Genomic DNA, 14847 nt, shown 5'->3' with positions numbered 1-14847 from the left:
AAGGCCTTCCTGCTCGCTCTCTCAAGCACATGGCTCTGGGGGTTCATTTTAGTATTCCAACAGCCACGAGCTCTACACGTTCTTAGGTACTGTGAAACCTTTCCTAATAAAAAAGATTATAACTGTCTTAAATATACTGTGGGAACTGACCAGGCATGTAAAATGAGAGTGAACTTCGGTGAGAGGCCACCTGTTTCTACTGCCACGTCACTGGTGGCATTCACCCACCATCAGCGCAGAGCTCCCACCCTTCACCCCTGGCCTGAATTCTCATACAAAGGGCCCACCCTCTCCTCCCACACCTGCCACAAGCCTCGACCAGAAGCAGCTGTGAACTAAACAAAATATCTCCACTCGAAGGTTTTCCAAGGAGAATGTGGTCTAAAGATACTTTGTGGGGTTATTAGGTCAGCCTCTAGGTTCTGCCTGGCAGTCCACTTTGTTTTGATAAAAACTGGGTGTCCACCCAAGTCCTTCACCAACATAATTAACTTAAAATTATTTCTGCTATTTCAAGTTTTTTAATCTATTGCACCAACTAGATCTGGGGCTCGTTCCTGATTGCTGACACGCAATAGAGGGCTGCTCTGCAGGAGTGGTCTGGGAGCTACAGTGCTCATGTTCAAACCTGTGTTCTTTAGAAACAGCCTCAGTTTCTTCATTCGTTATATGAGGGTGATGACACCTACTGCACACGACTGTGGTGGTGAACATGCTGGCACATGTAAAAACACTTTTAACAATACCTGACACTGGTGTGTCTTTTTTTTTTGCTTTTGCCTTTATTGAAGTAAAATTGGTATAAAACATATTAGTTTCATGTGTACAATTTCATCTTTGTATACACTAATAAAAGGTGATCACCACTGTAAGTCTGGTTGCCAAATGCTACCATACAACTGAAACTTTTCACCCATCTCATCCACACCCCCAAACATGTTGCTGTTGTTTTTTTTAAATGCCAACCCCTCCCTCCCTTAGGTGGCCTGAGTGAGCCAGCACAGCACCTCTCTCTAGTGGAGTACTGTAAGGCCACCATTACCAGGCAGCAACCCAGGCAACACTGTACTACGAGCTAGAGAGGGCAAAGCAAGCCCTGGGCTACAAGCTTTCTCCTATGATGATGTCAATTTATCAACTGTCTGCAAAGAAGCCCAGAGCTCAGTATAAAAAGAAAAAAAAACCATGATCAGAGATGTACCACCTAAGATGGATACAGCAGGGTGGCCAACAGCAGAGCTATGAGGTTTCCAGGCGGAGGCCTGTATTTCCTCTGCCATCCCAGCTTCGACAAGCTCACAAAATAGTACCAGCATGGAGCTCTCTGCTCCCGGACAGAATCAGTTTTCTAAAACAAACATTTACATCTTGATAGAATTCACCAAGTGTATATCTGAAGCAAGAGTAAAACCCAATCTACGTGTGGGCAGGGTCAGACAGCAGAATATCTTATCTAGAATTCTGGTGGGTTTCCATGATCCTACGGGAAGGGCATGGGAAGACTAAAGTAAGTGATCTTTTGCATTCTAAAATAGGGGGTCTAAGCAGAAAGTACATGCAGGGGCATTTAGCAGCATCTGCAGACATTTCTGATCATCCCAACTTGGGGGAGGGGGTGAGGGCCTACTGGCACCTAGGATGCTGCTCTCTGTCCTCCATGCAGGAGACAGCTTCCACAATAAACAGTAACGCTTTGGAGGAGAGACCCTGTCTAACCCAAATAAACTCTTTTCTGTTGAGACAGGATCTTAGTTCTCTGACCAGGGACTGAACCTGTGCCCTTAGTGGAGAAAGCAGAGTCCTAATCACTGGACTGCCAGGGAATTCCCTTTGTTGAGTCTTAATCTACTCCATATTAGTTCCTCCCTGGCATCAGTTCTTCTCCTTCCCTCTGTCCCTGGGCGCCCAGCTGCTGAGTTCCCAGAGATGCTGCTCCTCAAATGCACAGGCTTTTCAGTCAGAAGGTTTCATCCAATCCCCATTACCAAGCTCCTCCCACCATGAAGGCCATATCCCAAGTCACCTGTTCCTATTCAGCACCACCTTAAAAGCTGTGGAGACTGCACCTGGTGCCTGAGAAGCTCACCGGGGGCCTCCAGAGGGCAGACACACTGACAGGGTCCTCTGTCAACCTCTCCTGGGCACTGGAGGGGCCAGGGAGTCTCCTCTCTATGTGCCATCCGAGAACCTACAGCTTTTTCTGGTCTCATAATACTAGGGATGAGAGGCACCGGACACCCCACCTGCAATCATCTCACAGGACTCTGAATGTTGCTTTAAGATGTACCTGCTGCTAGAGACACCTTGTGCTACGTCAACAGAGCTATGGTGCTTTCTCGAAGTAGCAGCACAGATCTGGTTTCTGGTAGCAGCAGCACAAATTAAGCTGCTTTGTGAAGCAAAGATGACAAGAAGTCACCTCACCAGTCCTCCCTTTCCACCTGACAAAGGTGCCAACACAGACTCTGAAGACAAGCTTTCCTTTGGCAAAGTGCCAGGAGCCCACCCCCCATCTTCAACTCTCAAAGTATCATGGGGGCTTCTGCCTTGAAGGGTTTCCAAGAGGGAATAACACAGCTATTCTTCACACACAAAGCCCTGTCCCCAGAGAAATTCAAGACATTCAGGGTTGTGCCTAGGCTTTCCAAGCTCCTTGGGGAGCAGCACAGGCACATCCTTCAAAATGCTGCAGTGTCTTCAGGACTGAGACCCCCCCCTCCACGAATAAGACCCCTTCCTGCTCTATTAGCCAAACAATCTCAGAGTCTAGAGAATTCTAAAAGGGAGATTCTGAAATCAGGATGGGTGCTCTCTGACATCCGGTACCCTCAGGCCCAAGGGGAGGTTTCACAGAAGCGGGACGGTAACTGAGCTGAAAGGGATCTCACTCAGGAGGAAGAGTCCGCGGACCGTCCCAAAGCCACAGGCATGACTGAGACAGCACAGGAGGATCAGCAGGAAGCTTCAAGTCAGTGCTGACATAAGTTCGTGTTCAAAGACACCAGTACATAACATTCCCTAAGAAGGGAATATTCATGCAAAGAGCATAAAATGATGTTTGTCGAGTGAGGTCCTTTGCAGGCTTCTCAGATAGTATCTGAAGGAAGCCACAGGATGGGGTAAAGGCTATGAACGTTCCTGCCCCCTTTCCAAATCAACCAGACTGTGATTCATGACATCTGCCATCTCCGTTATCAAACACCACCTTGGTTTTCTTAATAGGTAAAAATCATACCTCCTCCCTGCATCATTTTGTAGATTTTGCTCTCAATGTGGAGCTGAGGGTGTTTGGTTTTGACACATTCAAGCTTGATGGCAACTTCTTCTCCTGCAGCAATGTCCGTACCTTGGCAAAGAAAGAAAACCACAAATGTTAATCATCTGGTATCTCCCACCTAACCCGACATTACAACACACTGGAGAGACAACGAGTGCTCTCAGAATCTTCTGAGGACAACCAGCTGATGGATGTACTCCACTTTCTACTACAAAATGGTGTCAGTGGTAGATAAACCCTTGTGGGAAAATAACCTTATTTTCACTTTTTAAAATAGGAGTATGTAATATGTATAGAAAAATTTTACATGGCGTTGTATCACCCACTTCCATATGGCCCTCCTCTGATCACCAGGAGACCCAGAGACAGGCTGTACAGTTCTCTCCACAGGATCCCTACTTGGTCTGAACCTTCTCATCCAGCCTGCTGGTCAGCCCTGCCTTCACCCACCCTAGGCTAGACCATGGGGAGTCCCAGGGCAACACATTCTATGTCGACCCCATTTCTCCATGCTTCCTTGATGGGCCTCAAGGGTGTACAATCCTCTCTCCAGAGGGAAAGCTGGGTTTCCACTGAACAACCACATGGCCTAAGCCCATCTCAGTCCATGCGGCCCAAGTACCAAGTCACAAACAGCAGGGTGGTTCTCAAGGGGGCTTGGTTCCCACGACACGGCAGGAGCCATCATTCGCCCAACACAGGTCAGGCCCAGGGAGACCCAGCACATCCCTTCCCTCCCAGGGACCAGGACATTGCTCTGTGTCTCCTAGGGACACTGGATCAGGACTGGGTTCTGTCCGCAAAGCCCTAATCACACCTACGCAACACGTACTTGTCACTTATCTTTTGCCAATTTTGTGTTAAAACTAGCAACATATCTGCTCACATCTCCTGATCACCAGCCTATGACTGAAGATCAGAGGTTTAACCTCACGATGCCACTCTCTTCTTTACTACAATGTGGACCTACATACGTGACAACCACTACCCATGCAGGCTTATCACAAAAATGTTCCTGAGTGCCAGTCTGACTCAAAGCTATGCTACAAGACCCCCCTCACCCTCCCAAGGCACATTCACTAGAGAGAATAGGAAAAGCAGTCTTAGAAAGCACATACCTAGGTCTCCCTTTGCTTTCCTCACCAGTTCTAAGTTAAAGCACTTTAATTCTTCCCAGAAGTACGGTTGTTTGTGAAGAAATTAACACTGGCTCCAGCAGCCCAGACGAAACCGAGACCCATGCTGGGCAAAGCAATGTTGCCAGTCGCTGGCAACTCAAGTTTCACCACCTGAGTTCAGAGGGGAGACCAGGAGGAGTCTGTTTCTTGGAGTTGTGGGGATGAATGAGTTGCTGGTTACAAAGCACACTGAGACTCCCGGACAAAAGGCAGAGTAAGGTCAGCAAGCATTAGAACAATGAAGACCTGCAGGAGAGTTGTCTGCTTGACATTCACGAACCCAGTAAATGCCCAAAAAAGAGAAACTGTCTCCTCTAGTCTGCTGGGACAGCTGCTTGAAATGTATCCATTTCTAGTGGCCCTAGGTACAAAGCTGGTCACCAGTGCTGGGGTTCCACGGGAATAACCACCATTTGATCACTGTTAGTGACCACCTTCAATTGAAGAGCTCCCTTTACCATGCCACAAAAACTCCTGGGTACTCAGAAGAAAGATAGGTAATACATTTTGTCCTTCCTGCCTCAGATTGGGATAATTTACCTAATCACAAGAGAAATGACTTCATTTTAAAATGTACTGTGTAAATGGAAAATGAACTCTGAGTTCCTGTGAGGACCTGGAACTCTGAACTGAACTTGCCAGCCCATGAGGAACAGATGACTCATCTTTCTAGTTACCTCAGCTACTCCCCCACCCCAAAGCAGGAGCATCAAAAAGTCTGTGATTATAGCACTCTTGCTCTTTCAACTATGTCTGTTCTGTCAACCTTGCCAAGAGGCAGGTTCTCAATGACAACATAGCCTGAGCCTGCACAGGCTACCTACTGAACTTGCACCTTCAAAAAGGCTGAGAACACTTCTAGCTCCACTGTATCATGGTTGATAAAGCTAACATCTGAGTCACCCCTGCAATACTGACAGTCTTGGGGACAAATGACCACAGGCAACTCTGAAACACAGTTGAATTCCAGTCTCCCCTAACATCACACCAGCAACAAAGCCAGCCTCCCCCAAGACCACACAGAGCAAGAGTCAGCTTCACCTAAGATTACACCAGGAAACAGCTCACCTCCTCCATGATTACACCAGCAAACAGCGTCAGCCTGCCCTAAGATTACACCAGGACAGAGTCAGCCTACCCTAAGATTACACCAGGACAGAGTCCACCTCCTCCACGATCGTATCAGAACAGAGTCAGCCCCCTACAGCATCACAGATGCAAAGGGTGCCCTGAGTCTGATGACTGAAAGAGGAAAGGCTGGACATGGGTTCTGTGCCAAACAGACTCGAGGGCAGCACCCACTCCAGGCTGTCTCCTCTGAGAGGTCTTCACCACTGGGTGAAGGAGCAGAGCTTCAAGTTCTGTATGTTCCATGGGAACTAAACAAGAGAGACCCCTGAGCAAAACTGGGGTGCACCACTCTGTAGCCCTGCAGTCCTATCCCAACTCCCCTGGCTGACAGCAGCCCCTGTGCTCTACCACCAGTGCTGGCCCACGTCTTGTCCCCAGACTGCCACCAGTCCACAAAGGGAAAACACAGGATAGCGAGGAAGCACCCAAGATCTCTGATGGCAACATGACATTGCTGCATTTTAATCTTATTTAACAAAAGTGCTGGTCTGCCACAACTGGAAATTACAAAGCTTGGGCCTTCACAACAGGTAACTTTTAGAAGTATTTCTAGATGCTGCTGCTAAGCCGCGTCAGTCGTGTCGGACTCCATGCGACCCCATAGATGGCAGCCCACCAGGCTCCCCATCCCTGGGATTCTCCAGGCAAGAACACTGGAGTGGGTTGCCATTTCCTTCTCCAATGCATGAAAGTGAAAAGTGAAAGTGAAGTCGCTCAGTCGTGTCCGGCTCCTAGCGACCCCATGGACTGCAGCTCACTAGGCTTCTCTATCCATGGGATTCTCCAAGCAAGAGTACTGGAGTGGGGTGCCACTGCCTTCTCCACTTCTAGATGGGGAACGAAAAAATCTGAAAGGTATTACTGAGCTCTGGGTTCCAGATTCAGAGCAAGTCAAAACCAAGCGGTACATCATGATTACTCTTAGTGTCTGTTTATAGTGAGATGTTTTATCCCCCAACAACCTCAGCTCTTTTGCGCAGTTCCACTGCTGGTCAGACAAGAGTTCCCTCTCACCAGGTAAAGATGTTAGTCTATGTTTAGACACAGGTTGATGCTGGTCCTAGGAAAACAAAATTATGTCCCTCAAGTTGAGAGCAAAGGCAGAGGATAAATGAAGTGAACTTAACCCTAAGCTTGGCCCTTTCCTGGAAGAGAAAGGTTAACTCCCACCGATGGCTGTCTTATCTTAAGAAATAGGGAGAGGCCTCTCAACAGCAGGTCAAAAGTTACTCTTGTAGGACAACCACTGACAAAGCAGCTGACTTGGTATCTAGAAACACTCAGGCCACCACAGTAGAGGACACAGGTGTGTGACTGCAGGAGCTCACACTGCAACTGCTTTCCTCTCCTGGCCTGTCAGCAGAATGGTAATTCTGGAGCCTCTACTGCGTGCCAGACACCCCACTGAAGAGAAGTGAAAGTCAGAGAAGGGAAAACATGAAAACCAAGTATGAACAGGTTACTAAGCTTTAGGTCCCCCCCCCAAAGTGTTTGTGTATATGATAAAGTCAAACTGCAAAGTCCACCTGGGTGAAGACTGGACAGATGAGGCCATCCTCTGACAAACCGATTGTCAGGATCAAGTACAAATGCCAACAGCTTGCAGGAAGAAAACCTCCTTCATTCCACCAATCATGAAAGGCGGTGGGTCCAAGGTACTGTAACCACCTCTACAAGACAAACATGGACAAGAATAGAGCTCCATGAGAACAGGGGGATCACAGTTTGGGAAAGACTGGAATAAACTGCAGGGCACAATGCTGAGTGCTCATGTTAGCACAGCAGGCCTCTGGAAAGGGAGGCCAGCTCTGGGCCTTCTTGGTTCATAAGGCATTTAGCAAGCTGAAGGATAGCTCTCAACCTTCAGCTTCAAACACCTAAAAGCACTAGAAAGTCCAAGAAGACCCCAAACCCCACGCTCAAAGCAAGGTGGAGGAGGAGGAGTCCAGAGTGATCTGACCTATAGCAAAGTGACAGCAACTGGAACAACTTTAATCGTCATCATACTGTAATTTGTAGGACGTAATTTTAAGATGAGAACCAAATTCATCATTCCTCAACTAATGACTAATTAATTGCCTAAAAAATGGAAAAAAAAACCAACCCAGAAACAACAGTGGTACAGATGACTCAATACATCCCATGGTCCTTGGACCATAAAAAAGACTGAGAGCTGAAGAATTGATGGTTTCAAATGGTGGTGGCTAGAGAAGACTCTTCAGAGTCCCTTGGACTGCAAGGAGATTAAACCAGTCAATCCTAAAGGAAATCAACCTTGAATATTCATTGGAAGGACTGATGCTGAAGCTCCGATACTTTGACCACCTAATGTGAAGACCCAACTCACTGGAAAAACACCCTGATGCTGGGAAAGACTAAAGGCAAAAGAAGAACGGGGTGCAGCAGAGGATAAGATGGTTGGATGGCACCATCAATTCAATGGACATGATTCTGAGCAAATTGTGGGATATAGTGGAGGACAGAGAGCCTGGTGCTGCAATCCACAGGGTCACAAAGAGTCAGACACAACTTAGCAACTGAACCACCTCTGACCCACTTTTCCAGTCACACATCTCAATCTAACAAGACCACGTCACATTTTCTCAGTGAGGTAGCATGTAGCCTGAAGCCACCACTACATGGGCCAAGAGCCATGGCTGATGAAAATAACTGGTTGTATCCAACCACACACAAGTAACTCTAAGTGTATTCCAAGGGCTGGGCCATGTGGGTACTCATAAGGAGTGCTCAAGAGCCACAGTGTATCCATCTTAGGATAAATGTGAAGGAGAAAACTGAAGACAGATCCCTCTGGGACCAGTCAGCATGATGATCTGTATCAAGCACCACTGGTGTGCCCAGAACAAGGTGAGGCCCAAAGGACACACTTGTGAATAAGCCTACAGGGTCTCCCACAAAACTCTCAACTTCTTTGTGAATGCCCTGGTGACAGTGTTCCACACTCTGACTGAACAAAGTTTTGGAAAGCAGAGAGCTGTCTGGCAAGGTTTCAGACCAGAGAACAAAAAGTTTCAAAACACTTGACTTTTTCCTATCAGTGTAAAGGTGGCTAATGGATTGGCTTTTCAGTATGGCTCCTAGGTCTTAGGTTAAAACTTTTGCCAAAATCTATTGTTCTATAAATAAGGCAAACAGCATGCATTTACCCAGCACTTTGCCTCCCAAAACACTGCTGAGAAGGCAACTGCTGACTACCGGACATAAATATTTAAACAGCAAAATGCAAGTGTCTCTAAAGTGTATTCTACTCAGCAGGGAAGTAAAGCACACACTGATGTGACACGTTTCCCCGTAGGGTAAGGCTACCAAAAATAGTTAGGAACTACCCTAAGTGTGGATTCCTCTTACACTGTCAGCCCAGGAGGTCGTGCATCCTTTTGCGAACTATAGCCAAGGATGCGGCAGTGAGCACACGGACTTGGGACCATCTGAAAGGCATAACCAGAAGCATTACTGACAAACGAAGCTATTCCTGACCCTCCCTGACACCAGCCAAACAAAAACACCAGAGCGGGCTGCGCAAGCACAGAGCATGTTTACCCCCAAACTTGCGCAATGACAGTCCCTCTGCACACGCACCGCGTGCCAGGCTGGACGTCCCCAATGTGGGGGTAGGAGTAACTTATATACAATTATTCCTCTGGGAAAACCCAATAAGGTATTTTTAAACTTTCAACTGTAAGACTCAAGACAACCTTTTATTACACACGTGTATATGCGCTTTCTTTCACTGGAAATCTGAAGCCATCCGGAACGTTCTAATCTTCGCCCCGCCCCCCCCCCCCCCCCCCGGTCTACCTGGAAGAATTTTCATAGCAAAAGGGCAAGCCAATGAGTAGAGCTTTGCCACTTTATTTGCCTCTAACTCTGCCAACACCCTAGCGCTGACTTTGTCCAGAATCACCTGAATGTCATTCTCGTTTAAGCCGAGGTACCTAGTACGGAACTTGGATGCGCAACATGTTCTCAACGACCACTCGACTGGCCCCCAGGCGACCCTGCGCGCCACCTGCGGTCCACGACCCAGGCTCCGAGCCAGAGGGGCTGGTCAGCTGAGGCTGCACCGTCACGAGGAGCGCCGAGGAAGCCTCGGCCAGCCCCGGACTCTTCTCGTGCCCGCCGCACGGGCGTAGGACGTGGGAGCCGCACTCGCTGACGGCCTTTGTCTGCCTGGGGGGGCCACTGGGAGTGGACACCAGGCGGGGCAGGCAGAGCGGGCAGCGAGGGCCTAACCAAGGCTCCCGGCCGCTGCCCAGAGGCCGCGAGCTCAGGTTAAGCAGGTGCCCTCGGAGTGGGGTGGTGGGGTGGAGGGGCGCTGGTCAAAAAGGCCTAAAGTTCCTGCCTGGGGAGTTGGGAGATCCGAACCAGCGGGGACCCGGCTCACCGCCAGCGGCGAAGAGGGTCGGGCCTGGGGTTCGAGTCGCCGGGGGCGGGGTCGCCGGGGCGGAGGCCGGAACGGAACCGGGGCCGGCGGACGCCGGTTTGGGGTGGCCCGCGCCGGGGGGAGGGGCGCCTCACCGAGATAGATGTCTCCGAAGGAGCCGCTGCCGATCTTCCGGCCCAGCCGGTACCTGTTCCCCACTCTAAGCTCCATGGCGGCGGCGGCGGGACCGGTTTACTCCTGCCCTCCCGGCCGCTTCCTGGGTCTGAGCTCGGGGAGGCGGCGCCGCTGCTGCCGCTACTGCGGGTCCGGCTGCCGGCTCCGCCCCCCTCACGGCCCCGCTTTCACCATCGCTTTCCGGTCGCCCCGCCGCTCCCAGCGCCTCAATACGGGGCGGATGGGACAGTTCGAGCGCCGCCGCCCCTGTCCCGGCCCCCGCCGGCCCCGCTCGCCCTCTCCCCGCCGCGGATGGACTCGGATCTCCCGGGCCTAAATCTCCCTTCAGCTGCCTGAAGGAGCCGCCGCCATCGCGCTGTGACGTCACTTCCCCTAGCAACCCGGTGGGGCGGGGCTGCGCTGGCCGAGGGGCGGGGCCGCGGCTTCGGGCGGAGGGCAGGCGGCGGGGCCGCGCAGCCTAGGGGCAGGGCTAGGGGCGGGGTTAGGGGCGCGGCCGGGGCCTCGGGAGAGAACCTGGGTGAGGGCTGGGCCTGGGGCCAGTGCTGTGTGGCGTAGTCGCGATCCACGGGTGTCCCGGCCAGTCCTCCTCTTTCCTTGCCCCCTGCCCACCCCCGCCCAGCAGTCCCTGGCCGAGAGCCCCCTGCCTGGTCCCTTTCCGCATGCAGGATCCACGTGCTCTCGCAGGGACTTCGTTTGTCCCCGCAGGTGTCTGGGAAGCCAGCTTCTCCTCGCGACAGGCATGGGACAGGCTTCCAGGCAGTGCCCTTTGCCGAAGGGAGAGAGGGGACAGCCTGTCTCTGCAGGCCCCAGACCCACGCATTCGGGACTCTCGGCGGCTGGGGTGGTGGGAGTGGGGACGCCCTTCCCTGCACAGGTGTCTGTAGGAAGTGACACAGGCCGGGACACAAGTGTGCACAAGTTTCTTGGGCTGGCCAGGGCGTGCACTGTGCAGTTCCCCTCCCACCCTCTGAGCCAAGCCCCGGGCCTACAGCAGGGTCAAGGGCCTACAGCAAGCTCAAGCCTCTGTCGGAAGGAGGAGCAGTTCGAGGACCTCTGGTGTCAGACTGAAAGGTGAGGCTGACGCTACCGTGGTTCAGAGGATGAGACCTGCATCGCCTGCCTCTCCAGTTCTGTCTCCTGGAAACTGGATCTCCGTTTTCATTTAGTCTGCCTTGGCTCTTCAGAGAGGCCCCTGAACCAAAAGGAAATGTGTTTCACCTGGATTCTTCTCTTGGCCTATCTCCTGCCCCAGCCAAAAAGAAGGAACCATGAACAAGCTGTTAATGCATATTTTTGGACAGCCAACAGACATACTACTCTGAGCACAGGGGTTACATAGAGGTGTGGGTGAGATAGCTGCACAGGCTGTTGATTCAGGATCATCTTCTCTAGTTGCAGAGGAGGAAAATGCCTGGTCTTTCCATTCACAAATCTTCCCTCTCCACTGCTCCACCACAGTAGGGCAGACCCTGTTTGAAAACTGTTGGCGGTCAGGTTGGAGGAGGAAGCATCAGTTCCTGAACGTTACATAGCAGTGCCTGAAGACAGAATGAGAGGCTTCAAGGCAAACTGGGGTCAACCACTATCGACTGGTGGGCAATCAGGACCACCTCATATCCATGCACAGAGGTGAACCTAGTTTCTCAGTCTTAGGATGTTGGGAAGATTTTTGGCAAACTAGTGAAAAATAGCCTTGCTGGCAGAATATGCTGTTGAGGTGCCCAGTCCCATCAGAGAAACCATGAGTGCAGGCTAGAAACAGAAAGGGGCCTGGCCCCAGCTTCCTGGAAATACTGGACTGGCCACTCCCTTAGCTGCCCTGGGGCTGATTGCTGGTCAGCAGTCCCCTGCTGGGGCCTCAGTGTCCTTTCTCAACAAGAAGCTGCAGCTCTTTGGGCTCCTCTCATGCCCCAGGATTCTGCCTGTTTCTCCTTTCCCCTCCGCCCCCAGAATTGGACTGGGTAATCCCATGGCCATCTGCTGTGTGTGCCTCAGTTTCCCATTTGTGAAGCACCCTTCCAAGGGCTAGGGCTTACAGAGGCTGTGCAGTGAGAGCTGCTTCATCACTTCTGGCCTCCTGGGACGGGGCCTAATACACCTTCGGGAATCACAATGCTCTCCTTGCTCATGTTCTGCCCTCTATCCCTGTTCTTGTGTGACCCTGAGAAGGTCAAAGTCAGTGCCCTAGACCATCCTTTGGGGCATGGTGTCAGGATCAGGAATAACATGGCCAGAAGGCTGGCATGTGGCCTGGACTCTGCCACATAGGTGAGTGTTCTTTTTGTTGGAAATGGCCTCATTAGCATCCCAGCTCAGGCTGATTCCAAGCTGACACCCAGGCTGCACCTGGCATATAGTAGGCACTCAGTAAACCCTGACTTCATGAATGACTCGTACGGATGAACTCCCAGCTCCTAGGCCAGGCCATTTCCAAGCAGAACTGCCGGGTTCAGACCCCATGTTCACAGCCCCCCTCCAAGACTCATGATTCTGCTTCCAGCATGGACACTGACTTGTACCAGCGCTCCAGCAAAAACTCACTCACACTCAGGTTGCCCCAGGTGTGTTCCCCAGTGGGCTGGGGCCCCATCTGCCTCTGCCTGGGGTCTTTTTATTTTAATCTAAAACTGCAGAAGGAAAGTCTTATCCAAAAGGCTGGGGAGTGGGGGCTGGAGGGCTGGAGGCCTTTCACCCGATCCTCTCCCTCCTGGCCTCTCCGCTGCCCAGATTTCCCCTCGGGTCCCTGACACCGCTTTCCATCCCCTGCGTGTCGCTGTCAGAGCCTTGCATCTCTCTCTACAGACCATCCCCTCTCCACCTGGCACTGCAGTTTTAATGCACTTCCAAACATGTAGTCCCCTTTGCTTTAACCCAAACTCCCTGTGACTTCCTGGGTAGGTGAGAAAGCTCCTGAGGGAAGAGGCTGCCCAGCCTGTCCCCTGCCCTCAAGTGAAAGCAGAGCGCGAAGGAAGCAAGCTGAGATCTTGTGTGTCCTGGTACCCAGAGGGTTCCTGGGCTTCTGCTGGGTATGACTGTGTGCCTCTGTGAGTGGCTTTATCAAGACTGAGTTCATAAACCACATTTCACCCTTTCAGAGTATACAATTTGTGTGCAGTTCAATGGTTTTTAGAATATAGCAACCATCATCACAGTCAATTTTACATTTTCATCACCCCCAAAAGAAGCCCGTACCCCACACCTACTCCTGCACATCCCATGCATGAATGAAGCCATTGTGTTCTCTGAGGTCAGACCAGGGCTGACATCAGGCTGCAAAGGTCTGCATTTTCCTGTCCCCTGAGAGCACACACCTCCCTTATCCCACCCTGGCCTCATGCTATGGGTTGTCAGACCCTTTAGGGGAGAGGGATAGATACTCCAGTCTCCAGAGACACGAGGCCTATGAATCTGCCTGTGTCCTTGGAAGGACACCTGATCTGGGCCTGGGCAGGACCTGGGAGATGCTCTGGGTCCTCTGGCTGCAGTATCTCACTGTAGCCCCTCACCTCCCAGCCACTCCCTCTGTTCTCCTTCCTCCTCTGGCTGGTTGCTCTGGCTTCAGGTAAATTTTTGTCCCTGAGCTCCCCTGACCTCCCTACTGTGCCTCCTCCAGCTGACTGGCTGGTCTTGGTCCCTGGTTCTTTTTCTGCCTCAGGTCACAGGTCACTGGCAAGAGTCAATTAATGGGTCAGGTGAGAGAGTCAGTTCCTAGGTAGCTTGATAAGAAGTCCAGGGTCCCCAAGGAGGAGAAAGGGGTCTGGGGCTCTCAAGGACAAAAAGACAAATGTTTTATTCTGCATTGCTTTGTTTTCAGTTCAGTTGCTCAGTTCAGTTCAGTTCAGTTGCTCAGTCGTGTCCGACTCTTTGTGACCCCATGAATCCCAGCACGCCAGGCCTCCCTGTCCATCACCAACTCCTGGAGTTCACTCAGACTCACGTCCATCTAGTCAGTGATGCCATCCAGCCATCTCATCCTCTGTCGTCCCCTTCTCCTCCTGCCCCCAATCCCTCCCAGCATCAGAGTCTTTTCCAATGAGTCAACTCTTCACATGAGGTGGCCAAAGTACTGGAGTTTCAGCTTTAGCATCATTCCTTCCAAAGAACACCCAGGACTGATCTCCTTCAGAATGGATTGGTTGGATCTCCTTGCAGTCCAAGAGACTCTCAAGAGTCTTCTCCAACACCACAGTTCAAAAGCATCAATTCTTCGGTGCTCAGCCTTCTTCACAGTCCAACTCTCACATCCATACATGACCACTGGGAAAACCATAGCCTTAACTAGACGGACCTTTGTTGACAAAGTAATGTCTCTGCTTTTGAATATGCTATCTAGGTTGGTCATAACTTTCCTTCCAAGGAGTAAGCATCTTTTAATTTCATGGCTGCAGTCACCATCTGCAATGATTTTGGAGCCCCCCAAAATAAAGTCTGACACTGTTTCCCCATCTATTTCCCATAAAGTGATGGGACCGGATGCCATCATCTTCGTTTTCTGAATGTTGAGCTTTAAGCCAACTTTTTCACTCTCCACTTTCACTTTCATCAAGAGGCTTTTTAGTTCCTCTTCACTTTCTGCCATGAGGGTGGTGTCATCTGCATATCTGAGGTTATTGGTATTTCTCCCAGCAATCTTGATTCCAGCATGTGTTTCTTCCAGCCCAGCATTTCTCATGATGTAATCT

The 14847-nt window shown here is 51.0% G+C and overlaps 1 protein-coding gene across 6 annotated transcripts in view; it reads right to left on the bottom strand.

Annotated features, from left to right (window-relative positions):
• The window catches only part of CSNK1D (casein kinase 1 delta), a 37717-nt gene extending 27198 nt beyond the window's left edge, over positions 1-10519 (bottom strand). The window contains exons 1-2 of one of the 6 annotated variants that reach the window (XM_061392485.1): positions 10126-10519; positions 3236-3346 (exon numbers count right to left, since the gene is read on the bottom strand). In XM_061392485.1, the coding sequence (XP_061248469.1) occupies positions 3236-3346; positions 10126-10201 (187 nt within the window). In that variant the 5' untranslated portion in view covers positions 10202-10519. Of the gene's footprint in view, positions 1-3235; positions 3347-4395; positions 4747-7112; positions 7257-10125 lie in introns of those variants that run through there. The other 5 variants (XM_061392483.1, XM_061392484.1, XM_061392486.1 and 2 more) reach the window with 5 other exon arrangements.
• Positions 10520-14847: the final 4328 nt, after the last annotated feature.

Source organism: Bos javanicus, chromosome 19 (genome assembly GCF_032452875.1).
Source record: "Bos javanicus breed banteng chromosome 19, ARS-OSU_banteng_1.0, whole genome shotgun sequence".
NCBI classification, from domain to species: domain Eukaryota; kingdom Metazoa; phylum Chordata; class Mammalia; order Artiodactyla; family Bovidae; genus Bos; species Bos javanicus.
Note: the sequence above shows the minus strand (reverse complement) of the source record. Positions and strands in the feature narration are given on the sequence as shown.